At 38.0% G+C, this 26,112-nt stretch overlaps 3 protein-coding genes across 3 annotated transcripts in view; all 3 read right to left on the bottom strand.

Moving 5' to 3' along the window:
* LOC105224200 (uncharacterized) overlaps positions 1-26,112 on the bottom strand; it is a 305,457-nt gene that overhangs the window by 237,094 nt on the left and 42,251 nt on the right. The gene's annotated exons all lie outside the window — the stretch shown is intronic.
* On the bottom strand, positions 21,088-23,178 carry LOC105224195 (leucine-rich repeat protein 1). Its single transcript, XM_011202202.4, has 2 exons — positions 22,018-23,178; positions 21,088-21,955 (listed from the first exon to the last, which is right to left on the bottom strand). Exons 1-2 carry the CDS (start codon positions 22,588-22,590, stop codon positions 21,269-21,271), a joined length of 1,260 nt encoding a protein of 419 aa, XP_011200504.2. The 5' UTR covers positions 22,591-23,178; the 3' UTR covers positions 21,088-21,268.
* On the bottom strand, positions 23,925-25,976 carry LOC105224196 (malectin-A). The gene is made up of 2 exons (XM_011202203.4): positions 25,311-25,976; positions 23,925-24,797 (listed from the first exon to the last, which is right to left on the bottom strand). Exons 1-2 carry the CDS (start codon positions 25,683-25,685, stop codon positions 24,213-24,215), a joined length of 960 nt encoding a protein of 319 aa, XP_011200505.2. The 5' UTR covers positions 25,686-25,976; the 3' UTR covers positions 23,925-24,212.

Here is a 26,112-nt window from a genome sequence, read left to right as displayed (position 1 = left end):
TTATAGGGTTACCAACATTTGCTTTTGGGTCTTACTTCATCGCAAAGTTAATATACCCCGTTCAGGGTATACAAATTTTAAATGACCATCAGCACCACAAATGCACCGTTTACGTACAGATGACCGGCAGTAACCCACAGTTACTTTTAATTAGAACATTATGTTCAATTTATAACCCCAGCGTTGTTAGCTATCATTATCATCCTATTAAATTTACTAGTTTTTAAAGATCTAGAGTTTACGACATTAAATTCAGACATATTCTTAAAGTTTTTTTTAATTTATCTTTTTCACATGTTTTAACTCTTTTTTTCATCAACACAGCCGTCAGAGAAACTTGACTTTCGCAAATTAATGATCAACTTTTGCGAGAGTTGACTTGTTGGTGGAGTGAGCTGCAATATCCTTTAACCCGCAACAAAAGAAGACTAATTAAAAAGTGACTTCGTATGACTTAGTATAAAGAAACGTACAAACATTTTATGTAAAAACATACTCGTGAGTTCTTAAATATATACGAAATAGTCACAAAAGGAAATTGAGCGCAAACACTGCAGAAATTTATTGCATATGAACTTTGACTGACTCATACGGATTCAGTTAAGTAGTGAATTACTCGTGTTAAAGTTTTTAATATATTTTATATTAATATTCGCGGGATTGGACTGGAATGGTTGGGTTAGGTTCAATGGTCGATATTATAAGCGAGATGTTTTAGCTTCAGTTTAGCGTGATCCTGTTTGGACTCTTTCATATACAGAGCTTCTCTGAGCTTTAGAGAGATCTTCGCCACAAAGCCTTTTCGAGCGTCCTTCACCAGATGAACAACCGTAGAACATTATTGACTTGACTACGGTTTCATGCATGCATGAATGCTTTCTATCAAGGATATTCACTGAAATTTTACTTTATCAATGTTTGAATACACGAGCCTCCGAATAAAAAGAGAAAGAAGTCTTGGATTTTATACTTCCAGGTAAATAAAACCATTTTAGTTGTTAGATAAGGCGTTCTATACGTCCAGTTGGCTACCACACTGAGGTACTAAGAAATTTTCCTTTTTTCATTATAACAACGTCGTCAGATGGCAGTCTCATCTTTCGAGGCATTTAAGCTGATCATTCACCAAGGTCCAGAGCAGTGACGAAAGTATCCAAAGCTGCGGGATGCCCCTATCAATCTTTCAAGATGCCTTTACACTACCCCACGTCGTTACGACCGTTCTGTCGCAAAGAAGACTATATATGAGGTGCTTGATTAATACTAGGATGTAGTTAGTTCAACATGTTAACGAGACCCCTCAAACTCATTCATGTAGGCTTCTAAATTATTTTGTAAATCAATATATACAGGTATATATAGATGGGTACCATTTCCTAACGGGAAGTTTCAGAAAGCTATATTTTTTCTTTGACACAGCCCGCCACATAAACTGACTTTGGCTCATTAACTTAACTTTTTTAGTTTTCTTTTTTACAAAAACGTACTCCACTTTTCTGCAGACAAGTTCAAGGAAATGCAAAGGAATTTCCAACCTGAGTCAACTTTCAACTTTTCTCTCACGTCATTCCGTCCTACCACACCACCCTCAGGTTGCAAGCGCCTGCCTATCTGCGGACTTATGCGCTAAATAACTTCGCAATTCGCCTGAATTAAAAGCAATGTTGAATAAAGAATGAGCAGAATGAGCGCAAAAGAAAAACGCCAACTCCAAACTCTTGGCTGCGATATCGTTTTTTATCCGAAAGCATGACAAACTTTGCGAATGTAACGGAAAGCAGTCGAGAAGCATAAAAAATTCATGAATTTTAATAATATTCGTTTCATCGTTTCAGAAAATGCAATGATCGAATAATGTTTAAATGGTTGAAAATTACGCCCCTAACGGTAAGGCAAAAATATTTTATCGCCATTCCACCGCCGGCCAAGCAGCGTACAAAAGCAAAAACACAGGGTTGCTTTGCATATGTATAATGGCAATGCATGAAATATTACCTATTTTCAGGTTAAATTTAACAATCGACGCGCTTTCTCCTGGATCTGTCTCTTCTTATGTGATGTATGTACGCAAATATATAAAACTTATGTATGTATGTATGTATTTATAGAGTGAGCGGATGGCGAGCACACCGGCTACGTGTATCAATGCCATTGTGTTTTCAATTACAAGAAGAGTCTACATGAGACTGTAAAAAAATTGCAATATACGTAAGTCACCCCTCTATTCATAACGAGCCATCAAATATCGTCTCAATGGACTCGTCCACACACACATACACACTCGAAACAAAAGCCAAATTGTGCACACTTTTCATGCGTTACTTTTACTTTCTTTAAACAATATTAGAGCTCATAAATCAACATTTCAAATTTGCGTTGCTCGAAGGGAGACGATGGGCGACGATGGGAGGAGATGCTGCGAGCAATCAAACCAACAACAGTAACCAAATAATGTACGCATGAGATCGTAAAACCGATTCGAGTTCAATAAATGTGTGTATATATGTGTTGTTGTTTCTTTTCAATTTTAAAAAACGTTTACGACAGAAAAGGTGTAGGGGTGACGCGGTAGCGCTGCTGCTCAAAATTGGTGTGAGGAATTTATTATTGTTTATTGATTGTTTCGTTTTATGTATGGCATGTCTTGGACAAGGTAACCGCCTTTATAAGAATGCTTTGCCTAAGAATGCATGCCTATGCATTTCTCCCACCAGCATACATTCGATATTGCATGAACACCTGGCCGTAAAAATGGTTTGTTCTCGTTGGATCCCGCACAATTTGACAATCGCTCAAAAAAAGGCTCGTGTGGATTGGTGTAAAGAAATGTTGAAAAAATACGATCGCGGTGCTCCAAAAGACGCTTATGAGATCGTCACAGGTGACGAATCATGGATCTATGCGTATGAGCCCGAAACAAAACAGCAATCGACCGTGTGGGTCTTCCAAGACGAGCCAAATCCAACGAAAGTTGTTCGTGGAAGAAGCACTTCGAAGCAAATGGTCGCCTGTTTCTTCGGCAAACCTGGTCATGCGGCGACTGTTCCGCTTGAGCAACGTAGGACGGTCAATTCTGAGTGGTACACCACCATTTGTTTGCCTGAAGTCTTCGGAGAAATTCGAAAAACGAACAAGAGAAGACGAATCATTGTGCACCATGACAGTGCGAGCTCTCACACATCGGCTCAAACCAGCGCCTTTTTGACCGTCCAAAACGTCGAATTGATGGGTCATCCGCCGTACAGTCCTGACTTGGCACCCAATGACTTCTTTTTATTCCCACACATCAAGAAAATAATGCGTGATCAACGATTTTCGTCGCCAGAAGATGCTGTTGAAGCATTCAAAAACCATGTTTAGGAGGTGTCTCAATCGGAGTGGAAAAAGTGCTTCGAAAATTGGTTTGAACGCATGCAAAAGTGTATAAATCTTGATGGAGAATATTTTGAAAAACAATAAAATCATTTTCGTTGATAAATATTCCTATTTTCATTATTAAGCCAGAAATATATATAGCAGCCCTCGTATTATAGCTTAAAAGAGTATAAAAAGATCCCTATATTTAGCATGAGTTCGGGTTTCTTTAATTGTAGCATTCTCTTGGACATATACATCTATAATACATGCCAAACATCCTGAAGATAATATTTCAAATAAAAAAGCTTTTCTAACAAGAACTTTATTTTGAGCGAGTTTTTATACTATTTTCACATAAGTCAAAAGGTATAACTACAGGAGATTCCACATAAAACCATTACAGCAATTGGATGGTGACCACGTAGCACTCGTCGAATAACATTTTTACCTCTTTGGTAGTTTTTAGGTAGATTTTGTTGTGTAATTTATTAAAAACTTGGTCAATAGTGAAAATCTTTTCAATTACTTATAATATAGAATATTATACTTTCATGTCCGTTAACCGCGTATTACCGAAAAAGCCGCTTGGATCTGAGCCTAATTTGCTATAAGAGCGTTGATAAAAGTTGACTAACGATAAGCTTTCATGTAGTTATTATAATATCTTGAGAAAGTATTGCCACTGGTCGTCGTTATATCCATGTTCCTTGACGTAATTCTAAAGACATTTCTTGCGAATTCGTTTGCTAAAAGTCTTTATGGCTGGATTGTCCTCCACGGAAGGACGATTACTTCTACTATATTTCTGTCATCAACTGTATACTTTAGATAGAACGACATTTTATATTCTCGAAAGCATAAAGTATTATATTAAACATTGCTGTGAAAGACCTCCACTTTCATTATTCAACAAAAGGGGTAAATGGATTACAACCGTGTTTGGTATCTTCTTAACTTATATTTTAATTCGTAGATTCACGTGGTCTCATTACTGTTGTTTACTTCATATCCGAGATATTAGTAATACAATCCACTTAGTTAACACAAATTAGATATTTGTAATATAAACTCAACTAGGAAGTCTGGATTAAATATATTTGATATAAGGATGTTAGGAGAAATCTAACACTAAACGGAAATCATTATAATCGGCATAAGGGGCTTAGACACTTTTTTATTCATATTTCGGGCTAACTTTTTGTAATATCTAAGTCAGAAATATGTTGTGTTTATGCTGAGAGAAGTTCTGAATTGATTGAGTTAACTTTTGGCATTACTTAAGTATATTCAGGAACATGTTTTCACACATGATGGGTAAGAGTAATACTGACTATGTTATTGGATAAAGAGGCTATTTTAATTGCTTTAAGATATCTCACATCTTGGCCGGTATACTGCACAAAGTCAAACGGAAGTGTGAAAATCTTTACATTAGGTATATGGGGACTAAGTATTTGATCCGCTTTTATCTATTTTTGTCACAAGGCTACATTATTATCAGAAAAATATACATATTTTCAACAAAAAGCCAGCCACTGGAGGCACTGATGGCTAGAATATATATAGACTGGCTGGCTTGTCCACTTTAATGTCACTTTTTGTGATCCTTTCGTGCCATATAGGATGTGAAATTAAAAGCTTCTTTATTTTGTGACTTATGTATCTTACTTTAAATAGTTTTCAACATAACCGATATATGGCGAGTGGGCGAAGCTATCACCAGATTTTACGTATTTTCACTGTACGAGAGAAGATGAGATGAGAGATACTTGTTTGTTAATATAGTTGTAGTGATTTGTGAGATACGTACAGTTAACTTATTACGTTTATTTGTACAGTACACCATGTGGTATGAGTAACACAGAGTGTACATGGTATAAATCGTCATAAATCGAAATGCATTAAAATATGACATTTTCAAAGTTGTATATGAATCCTTAGTTTTAGGATCCTGAAACTATAGTGAGCGTTTGCAAAAAAAAATCAGTCAACTAAAGACATTACGAACACCCTAATGCCAACAGTCACAACACAACCAATTCATACTTCACGTTTAATTCTTTTCGGTGGTGGTTTGTTTTTCTCTCTTCTGAATAATACTATCAACATCACTGTGCTATCATATCAATCCGAAATATTTACAAATAATCTCATGCTTCCCTTAACATATGTATATTTTGGATTATTTTTCAAATCACTGTCTTGCGTTACATTGATGACCGCAAGGATATTTAAATTTCCACATCGCCGCATTTTAGATTTTTACCCCAATGTTTATTTTTACGGATTGCACTTGGTTAGTGGTGATTTCAATATATTTGCACATTGTTTGCATATACGCACAAACATATGTATGTATGAATTTATGGATAAATCAATACTGTTTTCTGTACATACTATACATAGATACATTTAAAATATTTTATTACACATTGTGTTAAGCCGCTGGCCATTGATTAATGAACGAAAGCCACTTGTTGGAATGTTTACCTCAAGCAAGCAAAATTGCCGCAAATTGCCGGGTTTCCATGCATTAAAAAAAAATCTAACCCCAATGTCATTCTTCTAAGTTTTAAAAAGTCTAGCGGTAGTTTGCAACAAGACATCAAAGAAGGGCATGAAACACCAACACCGAAACTTAATTTGGATCAGCTTCGTGTGCCAGAATTGAAGTCATGCGATTTGTAGGGTTCCGTTAGTCGATGTTATATGCTTATGCTCGTAAATCCGCTATGATTGATCAATTAGAATTAACATGAGCGGATATATTGGATAAAGTGGCGAAAAATTGAACGGACAAGTAGTCCTGATAGGACGTAGTTGCAATGATTTATCGTTTAAACTGTATTCACTAGATTTAAGAATGAATACAAATGTGTACACTAAGAAGCCAAAATATGAATATAAATTATGACAACAGATTACCGGAAATTGTAAATAAAATGAAAAATATTTAATTATTCATTAATATTTATTTTGTCGCCTTCAAAATAATTCCCAACCAGATGGAGCACTTAAGCCAACGATTTTTATAGTCCCCAAAACACTTTTCATAAGTACTTTTTGAGATGGCCTTCAGTTTCAGCGAATTTCGTTTTATCTCTTTGATCGACTGAAAACAGCAATTTCAGTTTGGGGAACAGGAAAAAATCACAGGGAGCTAAATCTGGTAAATACGGTGGTTTATCGATGGTATTCATTGCGTTTTTGGCTTTAAATTCGATCACAATCATGGCTTGTTGTGATTATGCATTTTCAACGTGTAAAATCTATAAATTATTCTTCCATAATTCCGGCTATTTTCGACGGATGTTCTCGGATGCACACGCCTCAATATGGCCAAAGAGAAATTATTATTATTAACCAAATTCGTGATGCATCACACCACGAATATCTAAAAAAAAAACAATTAGCGTCGCCTTGAATTTTTAGCGGCTTTGGCCTTGTTTTTTGGTTTCGGTTTTTTTTTTCTCTTTATTTCGATGATTGTTGACTTGTTTGCATGCCAAACTTAGAAACCCATTTGTTATCTACAGTTATTAAGTTCTCCAAGAAAGTGCCTCCGATCCCACTTTCGCACGATCAAGCATGTGCACAGAGGTCTGTTTACGGTATTCTTTAAAAAAAAGTCAGCTTTAACGGGATGAGTCGAGCAAGAGCTCGTTTCATACCCAAAATATTCACCAAAATCAATCGAACGGACTCGCGAGAGATGTCGAGCTCTCTTACCATCTCTCTAACTCTTGCATGACGATTTTCAAGCACCATATTTTTCGTTTTTTTTTTTTAATTTTCATCAGTTGAAGAGCCGAATGGGGAATTTAGTGCTTATCTCGTCTTTTAAAGCTTTTACCATATGTATCTGGGTTTTTTAAATATAGTTTTTACTATGTTTGGCAATATTTCGATGCGATAGTCCTTGTAGGTGGAAGATGTATATTTTTTTTTAAAATATGAGCCTCTAAGCAAGCAGTGTTTTTTCGAAAGTGCTTAGTTTAACTGCAGCTTAGCATTTTTTATAAATGTGCAAACCGTTACTGAAATCCCCTGACTCTATTATGCGCTCTCTGAACCATCATGTGTTTTTGATAGAGTTCATCAATAAAAAATGTTATCTGGCAACTTTCGATACATAGTCAAGAAAACTTCAACCTGTAGTTGCGATTCTTTTCCTACAATACCAAAAAGACCTAGCGTTCGCCTTGAATATGTTCTATAGTCTCCTTTTCTTCTACTGTAGATGATGTATGGTATTCGCAGCCTGCTGGCTTGACAGTGACCTCTTAGTACTTCTACTAGAGTTCTATGCCATTCCTTGGTTAATTTTATTGGCATGTGCGGCCCATACTCCATTCTCACCACGTTTACCTGCGTCCTAAGTAAGTTAGGAATTGAATCCACCGATAATCAACCATATTTCAACATATTTGTCGATTAAATATCTATATTCACCATATCTTGCAACCCACTGCAGGTTTATCAAAAAGTGAGATGTTGAATCCACTAAGAGATAAAGGAATTTTTTCACTATCTTCGATGCAACCCTAAGCGACTTTAATGATTTCAAAGCCACTTGTCTATATATACATATGTACATACATATAAATATTTTCCTTGCTGTGAGCACACTCTAGCTCAAAACAATAAGTTTAATTGCTGTGATCTCCGCGTGGAAGACAATGCAGTAGTTTGGTAGTCGTACAGCGATTCTGATATCTGATTTTGTTGAAAATGTACCATCTTACACTTGCTTATCTCGTTTGCACCTATCTGTATAAAAACTTATGCCTGTCTCTCTGTCCACCAACCCTATCGCACTCTTCTCTAATAGGGAGGCAAAACATACATACAATTGTAGTTGTTTGGCTACGAAATTGAGAGAGAAAACAAATATTTAACTTGAAGAGTTTTCTACTTTATGATTTTCTATTATTAAAATTATTATATGCACACTAAACACATTATAGACTAAAATAACAAATTCTCAATAAATTTTCATATTCTTCTAAACTATATTTGTTTTCATTTATTTAAATTTGAATTCGAAATAATAGATAGGTCAGTACAGAAACATTTGAAAATAGTAAAAAGTAACAAAAATTCATTGTTGGCTGAAACCAATTGGAAAAGGTTTGCAAAGGAAGAATAAAATACTTAACAAAAGTGAAAGGAAAGATAATTTTCCTGCAATCTGAGGTCGGGAAAAGGAAGTGGAGGGCCGTGCTTTAAGGCTTAAAAACGGTTTAACTCGATTTCCGGCAAAAATTTGTGTCCTATAGAAAAAAGTTTAATGCAAAAGTTATAGGTAATGAAAATATCTATAAATTTTCTATTAACATCTTTTTCATATAACCTCAAAATGTATGTAACAAATTCAAATAGCCCAGTTTTTATGATTTTTATTATTATCTTTCACAAAAATTTATTATTTATTTCACGAAAATTTCTGTAAACTTACCCTGTCATGATCCAAGCACACATATTTTTATTTTTATTTAAAATTTTTATTAAAAACTTTTATAAAAATATCAGATTTTTTAAAGTAAGCAGGCTTTATATTTGCTGAAATTTATATATTCTGTTGATGTTGTTGTATACATTACTATAGAAAATTTTCTCCGAACTAAACGTTTCAAAGCTGTCTTTTAGTGTCGAATATAAACACATTTAAGACAAGTAATAAACACAATTAATTCTGAATTATTATTTGCCTTTCATTTAGGAAATTTTAGTTGAATTGAATTTGCGCTTCAAAGCATTCCACATAACTGGGTGAATTTCATTTCATTAACCAATGTCCTACTTGTATACATACATACATATGTATATAAATGAAACACCTGCCTTTGCATTGTTTCTCATTTAGAGCAAGGCAGCACTTCATTCGATTAAATGTGTACCTATGCAGCTCCTTTGATGTCATAAATATCAGCATTGAATACCTTTATATGAGAATGTTGGCATCGCATGACATCATCCTTTGCAGCAAATTGGAAATTATGTCGATTTTCTTATGTCATTCACCATCTAATTTACTTACATTAGTCACAATAATCACTTTACTTGCCTATGCTTTTATTGAGAAATTCATTTTAGAAGTGCAAATGTGGACAAAGTGCTACCAGAAAATATATACATATAAATACTTATGATCTATATATGTATATTGTATACATTGCACTAAATTTCAGTTACACAATTGAAAGTCTATGTCTCTGCCCAGTCATTCAAAACGAGAATTACTTTGTGGCGTTAACAAGAAATATATAATTTTAATAAATAAGTGTTGTCTGTATGGGAATAGGTGTGGTCAGAAACACGAAAAAAAATTTTATTTTATCGAAGTAGAAACATCATTAAATAAGATTTTGTCTTGACTTCATAAATATTTGAAAAAAAAATGAATACGAAATAATGTAATTTTGAGTTAGTCCAGTTCAATTGAAGCTCCTTGCAGTGAAAATCACTAATCCTAGGAAATCCATCTAAAATCAACTAAATCAACTATACAAAAAAAATTTTGCACATTTTCCGGGAAAAAACAGAAAATTGTCCATTAAAGCTGAAATTGACAAAGATTCCTTGGATCAATTTTTCATATTAAAAAAATCTGTGCAGTGAAAACCGGTTTTGAAGTTTCACACGAAATATTCCAGAACTCTTGCTAATTATCAAATAATCGAAAACTATTTGTCGGATTTACTTCAAAATATCAGAGAATATTATTAAGATGCTATACTTTAAGAAAATATTAAAATCAATTCTCTACTATGACTACGTCTAGTTAGGTTAGATGGCTGATGGAAGATCGCACGCGGACCACTATATGTAGTCCTTTGTGAAGTCATAGAAAAGAAGAACTCCTGTATTCAAACTTATAAATTAGCAGCACGCTTAGTAGCCAATACTAATTTGCACAGGTGTTTAATTTTCATTCCCGCTAGCTCGCTGGGATGGCTGTATATATGCGCTCCCAAGTGTTTAAGTCTTGATCTCCCGAACGCGGGACAGTCAAGAAGGAAGTGTTGAATTGTCTTCACCTCATCACCAGCATATGGCGTCTGTTAGGATTCCCAGCCTTACCGCGTGGATGTTAATAAGGCAGTGGTCCCTTAAAAGTCCCAAAACAAGAGAGAAGCTAGCCTTACTGAGGGCAAAGAGATCACTTACGATCGATTTTGCGCCAAAAGGCTTTTGCGATAGCGCTTGTGCCGATGAAGGCCCAGTGCTGGCCAAGCTTCGCAAAGCCCAGCTATTAAGTAACAGAACACAAGAGGATACGGGTGTGCCGACCCGCTCCCGCCTAGGCTGCCTTTTCTTGCTAGCTCATCAGATTTACAGTTTTTTGCGATACCAGTCTTATGACCACTCGATGCTATTGATAACCAGATTAAGCACTCTTTGATTAGCTCTAAACACACTGTCAATGAGTTCAAGGCTAGTATCGCCGCTCTGCTATCTGAGTGGACGGTAACTTCTCTGAAAGAGTCTGCACTCCAGAGTAGTAAATCTACTGCTGCCTTAATGGCTGCAACCACGGCTTGTGAGAAACTGCAATAGTCAGAGAATCTGAAACTGCAGTTGATAGAGAACTCATGACAATAAACTCTTCCACCAACCTACCCCCCAAGCTTTGCCCCATCAGTAAAAAAGCTCAATTTTCCTCTCAGAAAACTGAAAATGAGGTGTTTGAGGTTTAATTCAACCCAAAGAACAGTTACGACGGGTTCTGGCAGGACGTTATTGAAACCTCCCTATATATCAAGGAAGGTCTCAACATCGAAATCTTTAACCCTAATGACTTCATCAAGCCATGGCACGATAGTGTGCAGGACAGTATCCACCATCGGAGTTCCTGTCCCTGCCAGCCTTCGGGATGAACGATGAACGTGACTCTATGCCTAACCCCTTATATATTTTTTTTAGAATTAAATGTTGTATATGCTGAGAGATAATAATATAATTGTGACCTGATCAACGGAGGAACAAAAAAATTACCATATATTTCACTTATCGGTCGGAACTGAAACTTTAAACCAAATTTCCATAACTTGCTATAAGCCATGGCTGGGATGATTTTAAATGCCTTCAGCGAATTTTGTTTTTTTCGGTTGCGGCTCATTCTTAGAGCTTCATTCGCTAGATTGTTGGACATTTTTAACCTGATATTGCTATACAACTTGCTACGGTAGAAAATGATTGTTGCTTTCGAAATATTGTCATACCATAGGCAGCTGTTCACAAAAAAGGCGGTGTGAGCCGGGAGCAACTTCCAATCGGCTGCGATGTCTTAACGGACCCGATTGACCCTTCGTTTGAGTCTCTTGAGGACTTCCAAGTGTAGCTTGGCGTTGACGGTTTGTCTAGGAGGAACAAATTCATGGTGGACGGTGCCTTTGATTTTCGTTTTGGATTTGCTGGTTTCACACAGATTTTAATCGCGTACCTTTACTCTAACGAATGCTGCATTTTCGGCTTGCACCACACAGAGAAACACGTCGCGCGAAAAATTTTGTCCTGACTCTCGGGGTGCTCGGAGACAACTGACCACCGCTGGTTCGATAGCTAGGAACGCCCTCTACCGAATCTAGTTGGTACGTGAACGCCCTGAAGTACAGTCGCGGCGGAAGAAAATCAGTTCTATTACTTTCTGGACCAGCCTTGTACGACCCCAATTTCTGCAAACAGTGGTAGAAAATTGGGCCTCTCGGCTAGAATTCATTCAAACCAGCAGCGGCGCTCACTTGTCAAATATCAGATGGCTTCATTCGATTGGAATGCTGGCATTACAGCAATGGCTCCTTAATCGTTATTCAATGTTGAAAATATGGAAAAGCCAGGAAATGAAAATATACTCCCCAACAATTAAGAGCGGCTCTTCTAACCTTTTGGCTTGACTGGTAAAAAAAGGCGACTAATCATCTTTTGCATTATATTCCTTTCTACTGCATAAAACTTTTTCTGCTTTGTTGCCTTAAATTATTCTTTTTCCCCCCAAAGTCCTGTCTTTGCGAATAAAACAAATATTAACTGTATTAAAAACTCGTGTTATAAGCCAAGAAGTCCTGCCCTTACAAGACAAGCAAGCATTGACCTGGGCGTTGGAGCAAATGGTGGTTGCTTACACCTAATAGTACCAGCAAATCACAGGCTTTCCCCAACACAGGAATTTCACTGCCAACCGATGTATCAGCTGCGTTCTGGCAATCACAAGAACAATTCCAGCTTACATGCCGGCAAACAGAATTTATTCACAATTTGCGTGCGCCGGCAAAACTTTATGACATTTCGTGGTTTTGTGGGTGGGAGTAGGCAAAAGCCATAAGAAGGAATGAGGGTGTGCTGCGCGGAAGTTTACTAATGGCATTTAGACGGCAACAAGACATTGTGAGCGCCTTTGCGTTGCTTATCAGTGACGTGGCTGCCGCACAAGTGAAACGCATAAAATTTCACCAAACGCTGAAAATGCAAGCAAAGTGCTTTATGTATATACATACATATTTGCTGCTTGCTGCTGGTGCAGCCGGGCGTCGTTAACTGACAGCTCCAACCAACAACCGCCGGCTTTCATACCTTGACATGTGGCCTACGTCTCCGGGCAAATTCCGTCGACCCGCGGAGCAACCCCAAGCAAGGTAAAGTCACCTTTAATCAACCCCATGAAGTGGGGGCATAAATCGTGGCACACCGTGTGACAGTCGGGAAACAAACTCGCGCCAAAGACATTAACTTCATAAAGAAAAAGTAAAGGCCGGAAACGGATGACTGTTATAAAAAGGCATACGACAAAATGAAGTAAATAACTCAGAACTTTGTGAGAAGTGCGCGTTGGCCGCCACTCCACATGAAGGCACGACGGCACGACGGCACGAAGGTATTATCATTCTCTAATCTCCCCACAGTACTGTCGGGCAGTCGAAAAATTACCGTGATTTCGCAAAATCTTTTTTTTAACCGCAAATCAAAAACAAAGTTAATGGCAAATACTGAAGTACGTAGAGTTTGATTTTGAGTGCACGCCAATCTTCCGCCACACAACAAACAGCCAGGAATTGTATTTATTTGGCTTTCACTGCCGAGTCAATAGGGGGAAAGGACTTGTTTACTGGTATGCTTTGTTTTAGTTCCTCGCCTGATTGTCGCAATGCATTGCGAAGGGCGTGGGAAGGGGCACGCCTCCCCTTCATTTATATTGGAAATAAAATAAACAGCTGGGCGCGTGTGCAAATCAAATAAAAAGCCTGATAACAATTTGTGCCATGTTCGCATGTAATCGGCAAAGTGCACTTACTCATTGCGACAAACGACAACAGCAACAAAACTAAGCAAACAATAGTTGTAATATGAAATTGTTGTTATTGATACATTTAGTAATGGTTGAAAATTACAGGAAATTTGTTCTAGAAAGACTTCTAATGAACAATGCAAATTGCACTATTTGCAATTTCGAAAGCTTTCTTATCAGCATTTGTGACTTTAAGTGACACTGCCGTAGCAAGTTTCTTAAGGGTTTGAAAAAATCATAATTGTAAATAACAGAAAAAGTTAATTACAGTAAATAATTTTATTAAAAAAGATAAGAATACGAAGTATGACAATTAAGTAATGAGACTGATTCCAGCGATCCCTTTAGAGGTCAAATACTGGGACACGCTGAGGGCGGTATGGCACGGCGCGTTGTCGTGATGAAGGATCCAGTTACGAGCGATATCTGGGCGCACCCTGTTGACTTGTTTTTGCAATGTTTGGAGTACTTGGCAATAGTAGACTTGATTCACAGTTTTGTGACGATTCCACGGCTATCAAAAAAGGCAATAATCATCGTTTTCACCTTCGACTTGCTCATGCGAGCTCTTTTCTGGCGGGGGCGCGCGGAGACAACCATTGTGAACTTTGTCGTTTGGTTTCCGGACAAAGAGCACTATCACCATACACTCTTACAATTTTAGCGTACGTTTCCGAAGCTGTTTCGCCCAATCTGGCGCAAAATTTTATCGCGACGCGTTGCTCTTCATTTCGTGTTGACGTCGTGACTTCACAATTTAACAAAAAATTAATAATTTGTAAAGTAATGGCTTAAATGCCTTTATGCCGCGATGTCTGAATTTGGTATCCCCGCAAAATTAATACGGCTGTGTAAACTGACGCTGAGCAACACGAAAAGCTCCGTCAGGATCGGGAAGGACCTCTCCGAGCCGTTCGATACCAAACGAAGCTTCAGACAAGGCGTCTCCCTATCGTGCGACTTCTTCAATCTGCTGCTGGAAAAAATAGTTCGAACTGTAGAACTTAATCCAATCGCAGGTACAATCTTTTATAAGAGTGTACAGCTGCTGGCGTATGCTGATGATATTGATATCATCGGTCTCAACACCCGCGCCGTTAGTTCTGCTTTCTCCAGACTGAACAAGGAACGCAATCCAGACTGAAAAAGGCAACGCAAATGGGTCTGGCAGTGAACGAGGGCAAGACGAAATATCTCCTGTCATCAAACAAACAGTCGTCGCACTCGCGACTTGGCACTCACGTCACTGTTGACAGTCATAACTTTGAAGTTGTAGATAATTTCGTCTATTTAGGAACCAGTATTAACACCACCAACAGTGTCAGCCTGGAAATCCAACGCAGGATTACTCTTGCCAACAGGTGCTACTTCGGACTGAGTAGGCAATTGAAAAGTAAAGTCCTCTCTCGACGAACAAAAGCCAAACTCTATAAGACGCTCATAATTCCCGTCCTGCTATATGGTGCAGAGGCTTGGACGATGACAACAACCGATGAGTCGACGTTGCGAGTTTTCGAGAGAAAAGTTCTGCGAAAGATTTATGGTCCTTTGCGCGTTGGCCACGGCGAATATCGCATTCGATGGAACGATGAGCTGTACGAGATATACGACGACATTGACATAGTTCAGCGAATTAAAAGACAGCGGCTACGCTGGCTAGGTCATGTTGTCCGGATGGATGAAAACACTCCGGCTCTGAAAGTATTCGACGCAGTACCCGCCGCGGGAAGCAGAGGAAGAGGAAGACCTCCACTCCGTTGGAAGGACCAAGTGGAAAAGGACCTGGCCTCGCTTGGAATATCCAATTGGCGCCACGTAGCGAAGAGAAGAAACGACTGGCGCGCTATTGTTGACTCGGCTATCATCGCGTAAGCGGTGTCTACGCCAGTAAAGGAGAAGAAGAAGAAAGTAATGGCTGCTGTATTGATCCCGTTCCAAGCGAATTGCTTCGTAGATTCATCTAAAGGGTGATTTATTTCGATTATTAACAGAAAACTTCAAACTTAATGTGGAATGCTTTTAACATTCCAAAGAACATTCTTTGGAATTTATTTTTTGAAAATTTTATCTTTCAAATTTTCACCACGGCTTCATCTCAGATGGTCCATCTGTTGAGCCAATTTTCGATGACTTGTTCGAGCATTTCGACTGGTAACTAGGGAATGAAACGCGTGATGTTTTGCGCCAATATCTTAATCGAAGCGGGATTGTTCGCATAGTCTTCAAACACAGGAAAAAGGGTGATATAACAAGATCTCTTGGTGGCCAATCGACCAGCCCAAAACGTAAAATTATTTGCTCACCGAATTGTTTTCCCAATACATACATTGACTAATGTGACGGGTGGGAAGTGGCGCCGTCTTATTGAAACCAAATGTCGCCGAGAACACGAGCTTCAATTTCAGACATCAAATAGTCGGTTATTATGGCGCGATAACGGTCCCCATTGACGGTTACATTCTCACTGGTATCATTTTTGAAGAAATACGGACCGATAATTCCACCGGCCCACAAACCGCAGCAAAACGTTGTTTTTTTCTAGATGAAATGACAGCTCTTGAATCTCTTCAGGTCGCTCTTCGTCTCAAATTTGCCAATTTTGCTTGTTATATCCCCATTAAGCCATAATGGGCATCATCGCTGAACAAAATTTGGTTCGAAAGCGTCGGATCTTCTTGGAACTTCTAAAGAGCCGGTAGAGCGAAGCGATGTCGCTTGGTGAGGTCGAGCGGCTTCAGTTCTTGCACAAGTTGTCTTTTATTCGCTATCAATTTAATGCGTCAAGTTGTTCCAAACGTCAGTCCAAGTTACTGCGAACGACGTCGAAACGATACGTCACGGTCTTCGTGTACACTCTCAGCCACGGCTGCTATATTTTCTTCACTGCGCGCTGGATGTGGTCTATTCGGACGAATATTATCAACTAATGAATGGTGGGTCTCAAGATAGGTGATTGTGTTGCGATTAGTACGCTCAGTAGGCCGATAATGCTGCATCCAATTCCATCCATTTTTAATTTAATTTTTTTCATACCCATCCACTTTTACTGCCCAATAAGCCTTTGAATCCTTATATTGGTAGACTCTCTCCAATGGCTCTTTGTTTCTGAGCACTTTCATTCTGTTCTTACCATGCGCTGATGAGAGCAGGACTAAAATAGATCTTTTTACTGTCATCTCCATAACGATAAGGATTGAGATCCGGAATCACCGCTGGTGTGGTTCTACTAGCTAGACGTTTGCTCACCATTAACGCTCTTATGGCTTTCGCAATTGTGGAAACCACGCGCTTTTTCCAAATTCTGACTTCCTCGGAAATCGACACAAGAGAGCAAGCGAATTCAAGTGATAGAACCACTTTCTTCAGCCCAGCAAGTAAATGACAAATTTTGATTTTAAGCGCTCTTTGATTTAATCGATTTAATAATAATACTTTTTTTTCTAACTAAGTTGCATGATGCGTTCGAAAAACTACTCTCTAACACTTGGTGAATCGAAGACAGCTAATATATGAATAGATTAGTTCCTTGTTACAAGATGACTAAAGCAAACCTCTAAATTACACACAGAATAAAGTGTACAGAGTAGGAAAAGGCGACGTAAGGGTTTTCGGTATATTCGACCCAACAGCTCAACATTAAAATAGTTAAAAAATAGTCATTAAGACCTTAAGTTTTTTCAAATATTTTACTGAGTTCTACATTATAAAAGTTCGAACATCCTTTTATCGAAAGTTCATTGCCCTACTATTCTGAAGTTTTACTGGCCTTGTGAAGTTATGGTTTTAATACTTCCAATATTCCGCACATATAGATTAGCTTTTGTTAGGTTAGTCTGGTAAGTGTCTGCTCATATACACATATTCCGATATCGATCCCTAGCGATCCAGAGGACAAGTGTACAAGAGGTGCTTCATTGTTACCCTGGTGGCTTGCTCTTGACATTTGTTGCAGTACATATTTTCGCTATCCCAGCCTCAGGAGTCGAATGCCGCCATCAGACCAGGGTGTATTCCAATCCTGTTTTCTCGTACTTTTAATCGAGTGCCAGTAGGAACTTGTGTATTTATGATCTACGTATCCCATATAGAACGCATGGGATAACCAATGTCGATCACGTTTTCAGGTGACAGCTGCACACCACTCTTCACAATCTCGTTCAGTATGTCTCCCGACGAATATTTTCATTGCTTTCCTGCTATGGAAACATTCCCTGCTTTCCAAGACAATTCTGTTCGTTGTGCGATTGCCTTGATTGCTCTGCTTGGCTGTCCACGTTAACACTAGAGTTTTCTGCTGGTGTATTAAAGACTAGCTCTGCGACTTTTCCAGCAGCAAAGACCTCTGCTTGTAATAGATATGTATACTGCAATGGTCTGACGCTTAAAAGGCTGCCTTATGCCTAACTGCCGACAGTATACCTCCACACGTACGTATATAATGTGATAATAACTGAAATTGTTGTATAAAAAAATCTGTCGAAAACTCTAATAATGTAAACCCCTAATATTCATCTTAGTATCGTTAAACACTGATCCACTTAACATACGACGTTATGTGCATAATGACATTTTCAATTTCCATGCTTGTTTGTCTGTTTGTCAAGAGTGTGGGTATTATTATTTTTATTGCTCAAATGAAATTTTCGTAATCAACTTTTGATATCTTTGGGCAAAAGGGACTGGTCGAACAGAGCTGCCAGCGAGTTGCCTTGTTGGTCCGGCAGGCTACCAACAACCAAATCGAGAGTTGCCGAAGCTTCAATTTTTATGAACGCATACTTATATACTTACATATGTCCATATGTCCATACGTATATACGCCAACTGACCCGGTTGAGGATTCCGTTATTTAGTTCACCACCTACACAAGCACCCATTTAATATATGCATACATATGTACATATACAACAAAGATGTCTGATAATGCTATGCATTTGATCAATATTGGAGCCTGGAAATCGTTTTGCAAACATCAACTTTTTTGACAATAGCTTGCAGGCTGTAATAGTTGTTGTGGTTGTTGTTTTTTTTATCTCATTCAAACGTCCACTCTAAGGACACACCACAATCTCTGCTCATAAAAATATTTTCCATATGCTTAGAGCCATAAAAAATATCTAGTCATCTACATACATACATTATGTACATACATACGAGTATATGCATATGTATATGTAAGTGTTTGTGTGCGTTTGTTGTTGGTTCCATGCATGTAAGCAATGCAAAGCTGAATAATAGCGAAGGGGAGGGGTGTAAAAGGCGAATGAAGTTAAGACTGGCGTTCGGACGATTGTCAGTAAAAATAGAAAGTCAAAGTGGAAAAGTTTCCTCACGTCTATGAACGGACGGTAAGGATGAAGAATTTTTTATTTTCCATAGCATCAGTTATAAAGAGTTCTACCCTATGACATTGTTAAATTGTGCCATGAAAATTTCTGAAGCCGAACTTATGATTCGGAATAAGTTGTTTGTCTTCTAACATTAGCAAAAGCTTACGTAAAAATATTCTTTCGAATTCTTTCGAGATAATTACCAGCAGACTAATTCTTTACTGGCGTAGACACCGCTTATGCGATTAAAGGAAGGAGGATGGAGTCTTGTGCAGAAGTTTACGCAAGTGAGGAAAGTTCTCTGATCGCTATTCACTTGAGAGTGGCCAGAAACGATTCTTTTACATATGACTCAAGCAGCTCACGACTTCCGGTCTTTGACCAAGTATCCTCTGGGTAGCCTAAAAACATCCGTTTGAAGGCGAGCTAAAGTGAGAAGGCGAAATATTCCCCACTTAGGGTTGTGCGCTGGGTTTGGGACCCGCCACGTAAAAAAACACCCCCAATGAAAAAGCAGCAGACTAATTAGTCGACTAAAATTAACCAGATGTTTAAGTTTTCCGGATTTAAGAAATGACAAAGTCTGAGTATTCCGTTAAAAAAATTGACTATCCATCCTGATTACGTTTCGTTTACGTTTTCGGAAGGTGCTTTAGGTGCAAACGCATTAATTCTGTCATAAACTGGTGATTTTTTGTTTGCCGATGCTTTGATCTCCTCCTGCACTTTTGCTGCCTCTATTTTAGCAATCGGAAATTCCATTTGACCAGCAACATTCAAAAAAGTCCTGACTGCCGCATTGCTAGATCCGTAACTTAACTCGTTAGGAGTAAACGTGTTTTGGAGGAATGTAGCCAACACCTCGTCTTTGTCTGCAGTGGTCCTGCACTAATGACCTTTGCTATTTAAAATTGGTGGGCATCTAAATATCGGCTTATTATTTTGTCTAGTCGTGCCAAAGATTGTTTACTGCATCTGCTGATGTGACAGCAACCAAAAACGCTTTATTTTCATTTGGTCGGATAAGTAGTTGTTGTTGTTGTTTTAACAGTTATCTAATCCCCGTTAGGATTGTAAGGGTCATTTGCGTTGTCGTCGAGGTCATCTAACGGGAGGCCCAAGAAACGTGCTGTTTCGACGGGGTCAGACCAAAGGAGGAGGGTTGAGTTGGTTGGCGACGCCACTGTTGTGAATTGCGGGGGCAGACTCCTGCAGCATGGGACAACGTCCGATTCACTCCACTCACGTGTGGTGGGCAGGCCGCAACACGCCGGGAAGTGACACCAGCCAGTGCAGGAATTGCACTTTACTGATGTAACATTCCGACGTATGACGGTCTGACACACGGAACAGACTGTTCGAGGAACCAAGAGTTGCTGGTTGGTTCTCGCACGAGGTATGGAGCGGAATGAGAGTGAGAGCTATGTTGCCTGTTTGAACACCTGGGGACCGTGGAGGTCCTCTGTTGCCACTCGGGTTGACTGGCCGAACTATGTGCAGATTGCACAGCCGTAGAGGCTTGTGTCGCAGTATTGCGTAGACAACATGGAGCCACATAACGCGTGGTCCACTCCCTGTGAGTCCATTACATGTATTACACCTGACCGAGGTGGAGTTTGGATGGAGCCTTTTTGCGCTTACGCAGCAGAAAAATTCCTCCGGGACCTGGTTGGACTCAATGCCAGCACGAGTCAGGAGGATACGGAGCTACCCTGCTGCAAGGCATTGCTCCAATGACGACAAACACAAATTAGTACTCGCCGATCCAAACAGGGTTAGATCGGCGAAAAAACGGCCCTTGGATGGATGAAATCCCAGTCAATTTCGCTGCGTAGAACCGGCTGTCCTGGGAATTGTTGATTTAGGTTTCGAGCTACCTGGTCAATTATGACGCTAGCTGCCATTCCCACAGTAGGCGGTTCTATGTCACCGCAATTGACTCGGATTTTGTCCGGCCAAGGACTGTTAGTTCGGCTAGTTTAGGATGCTTCGTGGTAAGAACTGTTTGAAACTAGGCGACTTGAACACGCATCACTATGTTTGGCATTTTCTTCTGTCAAACGCATCACATATTTTTTTAAGGTTACAGCTGTCAGAAGAATGGATGTTTGAATAATAAACATTTATTTGAGATGCTACATCTGATTTGTAAGTGAATTTTTATTATTTTTGAAAATAAAAATAATATTTTTCAAATAAATTAGAAATTGTTATATAAATGCTGCAATTGATTGAAGCGAAAACTATACATAAACAGCAATAATGAGATTTAAATACTATACTCCTCTGTTCTCTGTTAAGGTTGCTCATAAAAAAGCATTTGTTTTCGTCCTCCGCAACTCATTCCACACAGCACTATATCAGCATAAATTAAGTGTTCTCTACTGCTAACTAATGTCTTTACGTTATCTAGCGTAGCCATCACAGCTCGTTCATAAATTGTAGTGTCGAAGCATAGTTTTCCACAAGCGCAAAGCGGCGATTCAGCCAAAATGTCGATCAACATCCAAGGTATTGTGCCCGCAGAATAAGGCAATTTATTTTGGCAAACAGCACGTGCCGCTAAAAGCCACAGTGGCGCAGAATTGAGTTTATTAGTGCCTGCCTCACTTATATTATGCTCCATTTTCATGCCAAATTTATTTCCCCACAGATCCAGCACAACAATACGCATTTGGTTGAAATCGGATGGCAGTGAAGTCAGCAAATTAGAAGCTATATTTAAGTTGCGTAAGTTACGAAGACGACGGAAGCCAAACGGTAATCGTTTAATTTTATTATCACTTAATTTAAGTCCCACCAGCTGCTCAAGGCGTATTATGTCAAGTGGAAAATGGTTTAATTCGTTGGCAGATAAATCTAATTCACGCAGAGATTTACGTATTTCTTTGCCACGCAACCATTCCCAATTGTTAATTGTACCCAATTGGTTGTTGTTAATAGTAAAAGACACAAGTGGTAAACGACCCATCTCACGTGGCACCTTGAGAAAAATATAAATATTATGAAGTACGGAAATAAAAAAAAAATTAATAAATTACTTACTTTAGAAATTTGATTATCACTTAAATCGAGCGTAGTTAAATTACGTAGGGAGCAAATATCAAATGTTATTTTCAGTAATTGTATGTTCGAAATTTTTAATGATTTCAGAGTGCGTGGAAATCCTTTGACTGGATAATCTCCACGACGCAAAACCGTCAATTTCTCTTGTGGCTTTGAGCGTTGTAGTATAGCAGTCGCAGCTGCTATATTCAGTCTTAAGTTTATTGAATCTTTCCCCTCCAAACCAAGCTTTATAGTTTGTAGGAAACCCTTCAACGGTATGGGATCGCAATTGATCATGAGATTTATCGCCGGCTCTTTGAAACCAATGGTAACTTTGCCATCTCGCAAAAATTTGGAGAATATTTTATCAATGTTATTGGTGACTTTGAATCGTTCGCCCGCTTGATTCTGTGGTGTAAAATGCATTATTTCTAGGAGTCTGGTATTGTTTCCATCTACATCTTTGGCGGAATTATTATATCCAACTGCCAGAGTGGATTTAACATAGCGAGGTGAACGATTACGTTGCGTTACTCGATCTTGCACAACTGTCTCACAAAGGATCTTCATTTTCAACAAATGTTTTAATTACATCGGATACTTTTCTTTGATTTTCTCACTGTGACATATTTGCAAACCTACTTGAAATATTAGGGGTATTCTCTTGCTCTTGCAAAACCCGGTGCACGGTGCAAGCATTGCAAATTTACAACGGCACAACAACAAACACACGCAGAAAAATATTTGCAAGGGCTGTGAAATATGTCAGACCAAAACCCGTGTATATTAGTGTGCAATGTCACGCAAAAATAAAATTGCATCCCTGTTGTAGTTGCCATTTTACATAAAGACATATTACGTCGTTAAACTGTTGAGAAAGGTAAATTTTAATTAGATTTTATAATTTCTATTTAAATTATAAAGTTTTGTTACAGTTTTTTTTGTTAAAAATGCATGCAGAAGGTGCGCCAATTCACAATAGCCATGCACAATAGTCATTTACAATAAATTGATTGAATCAGTCGCTCATATATCACTAGATTCTGCAATGGGTGCTCTCGTTCCCTTGTATATTTCGGTGTAGTATTTTTGCAATCTGCAATCTTGCAAGAGCAAGAGAATACCCCTATTTATTTACGTTTTGTTCATCAGATGTGACAAATCAATTTACACTGGCTTTCAAACTTAATGCCAACCAGTGTTGGGAAGTCGATTGTCGCAACGTGGTGAATACAAAGTTAATTAATAAAATATTGGTGAATAAATGTTCTCAGATGAAAAATTGAAATAATCATAAATAAAAAAAATAGTTTTTAGCTGGAATAAGTGATACTATTATTCTTAGAATTAGAATTAGAATTATTAAATGAGGTAATGCACCGCGACCTAGGGTCTATTGTGCCCTCTCCTATATCACATGACCTCACAGAGCCCAAGCAGCCTGAATAGTTCCAGGAGTTTGCTGGGCTCAAGCGAGGTTATGTGATCCCTGCTGATATACACTGAATCCAGGGCCTTAAGCCTTTTCCCACAGATTGCTGTGCAATCCTGGATAAGGATTATTCTTACTTACGTATACCAAATAAATCAAATATATTGAACAATTTGACACAAATCTATTTTTCAAAAATTTTTTAACTAGCACATACATTAAATAATAGTTATGTACTTATAATAATACTATTATAATTCATAAATCTTTTATAACTTAAACTCTTCACAACAATATTATTTTAAGCAAAAATAATTTTAAAAAATTTTAAAACACATTGTGCGTTTTTTTAGAAAATTCATTGAGCATTGAACACTTTTATTGAAAACGCATAGCAGTAATAAGTACGCATTTCTATACTTCACAACCAAAAATATTATTTTAACTTTTTAAATAAATATAAAAAAAAACGTGAAACTCAATAATAACATCTTTACTGAAAATTAAAGCAAATGTGTCAGAACAGGAAGAAAAATATTTCAATAAAAAACATATACATATATACCAAGGAGATCAGGTGCAACTTCAAATAAATAGTGAACTTAAATGTAGCTGTTGGACTTAGCAACAATATCCGGTGTTCCAACAAATGTGAAACTTCAGTATAAACGAGAGTGAACAAAAGCCGCATACATCACACATCCGCTCCACTTAGTACCATTTGTTCTTTAATAACTTACGTACACAACGTAATAACAAATCACAATTTGCAGAGACAAAAGAGCAATGGTATAAATGCACCAATCGCTATGAACACTGGCAACATAACTGAAGAATCGTCCATGGAGTAGGGGTCCGGTTGCCGTGGACCACTAACCTTACGTTTTTTTGTCCATGTTTCCTCTTCATTATCTTCATCTTCATCAAATATATCATCATCTACTGAAGACGGCGAATCTCTACTGCGCTGCTGGTTTTCCGGTAGTTGGTCCGATGAAATTTCACTTTTGCCGCCACCCTCCGCAGAGACGCGATCATTAAAAACTGCCATATCAGAATCGATCGGGAGAATATCATCCGATGTGGGCGGCAATCGAGGAATATTTGCCACATCACCTTTGAGTAACGCAAAGGCATTGATTTTTGGATTATCATAGTGGCCTTTAATGAAATCTAAGCGCACTACACCATTCCGTATGTCCGATTGTTCATCTTTGTAGTATAGTCGATCATTAGAGATGATGAAATAAACGTACTCTTCATGGGCCGTACCACGGCCTACTTGATGAAATATATCCAATTCCTTTACTACAGTATGTTTGTTGTTCAGAACCACATCGAAGACCTGAAATAATACAAAAATTATTATTAGTCATAAACCGCAAAAAATATATAGTCATAAACCGCAAACAATATACGTTGATAATTAGAAAACATTTCATTTTATCCAATCACATAATTCTGTATATCGTCATCCAAAATTCAAAATAAAGTATCATTTTCGGAAATTTACAGGGGAATGAATAAAACGCGATATAAAGTGAACATGAGTGTAACAAAAGTTAAATATTGGTTAAAACTGGGTTATATATGATATCAGAACCTTAAAGTTGTGGGCATACACGTGCATGTACTAGTATGTTCATATGTATGTAATCTGACGAAGTGAATCGTAATCAATAACCAATTTCGAATTTTTGATCATACGTTGTTTTGCATTTTAGATGACGATATATGCCTAAGATATGATGGATCAAAATAATCAGTTACGAATATCAGAAAACGAAACGCCCATTATAAATCAAAAATTAATGTATATGACACTTCGCATTTAACGCGAAAGTCAATTGAAGCTTACCTTTTTATTTGGCTCATTAAAATAGACTTCACAGAATTTCATTATCAACGCATACTCGCCATCACCGTCTATTGGCAATGTGTAGCCGAATGTCGCTGTATGATAACGTTCAGTGCGATAAAGCACTTCATCTTGTTCCGGCACACGGCCAATCAATAGCAGGTGATTACCATAATCGGATGCTGTTCCAATACGTCCATGCAAAGGATCTGCACTATAATGTATGCCATGTTTGTCAGTATGTTCTTGACCCCCAGCGTTCACAGCATAAATGACCTTGAGGTTTCCTAGTACCACGCTGGGACAAAAGCAGGTCAGCAGCACACACACATGCCATAACAATACCGGGGTGATAAATGTGCAATTCGGTCGCATTTTACATTTAACACTTTATAAATAAATTGCTACGTACACACTTGTGCCGCAAATAAATTTAGATTTTGTTTTCAATCGTTAAATGCGCTCGCAATCATTAAAGATAGCGCTTAATTTTTAAAATGTTTCACTTGTATTTTTACACACTCTTCAACAGTGTTTCCATTGAGTTTTCTGTGATAAATGAGCACAAATTTATAAAATATTATAATGCTTTTTGTTGTTTCGTTCGTACGTTTATATGAAAGAAAAAAAATCAATGTCCCACGCAGGCAACAGCTGTTCTCATACAATATTAGTGATTGACAGTTTTGACAACATTAATGTTATCGAAATAGAAAATCGATTAGTATTCATAAAACTGAACAATTATTAAAAATTCCTTAAGGAATATTAGTCATGCGTAGTTTAGTGCTTCAGGCTCTAC

Source organism: Bactrocera dorsalis, chromosome 1, assembly GCF_023373825.1.
Source record: "Bactrocera dorsalis isolate Fly_Bdor chromosome 1, ASM2337382v1, whole genome shotgun sequence".
Classification (NCBI taxonomy): domain Eukaryota; kingdom Metazoa; phylum Arthropoda; class Insecta; order Diptera; family Tephritidae; genus Bactrocera; species Bactrocera dorsalis.
This window is presented reverse-complemented; position numbering and strand designations above follow the sequence as displayed.

Coding starts and splice junctions, on each gene's coding strand:
- LOC105224196 (XM_011202203.4), bottom strand. CDS start 25,685: ATGCGACCGAATTGCACATTTATCACCCCGGTATTGTTATGGCATGTG. Junction 24,798..25,310: donor TTAATGAGCCAAATAAAAAG/GTAAGCTTCAAT, acceptor GTATTATTTCAG/GTCTTCGATGTGGTTCTGAA.
- LOC105224195 (XM_011202202.4), bottom strand. CDS start 22,590: ATGAAGATCCTTTGTGAGACAGTTGTGCAAGATCGAGTAACGCAACGT. Junction 21,956..22,017: donor GTGATAATCAAATTTCTAAA/GTAAGTAATTTA, acceptor ATTTTTCTCAAG/GTGCCACGTGAGATGGGTCG.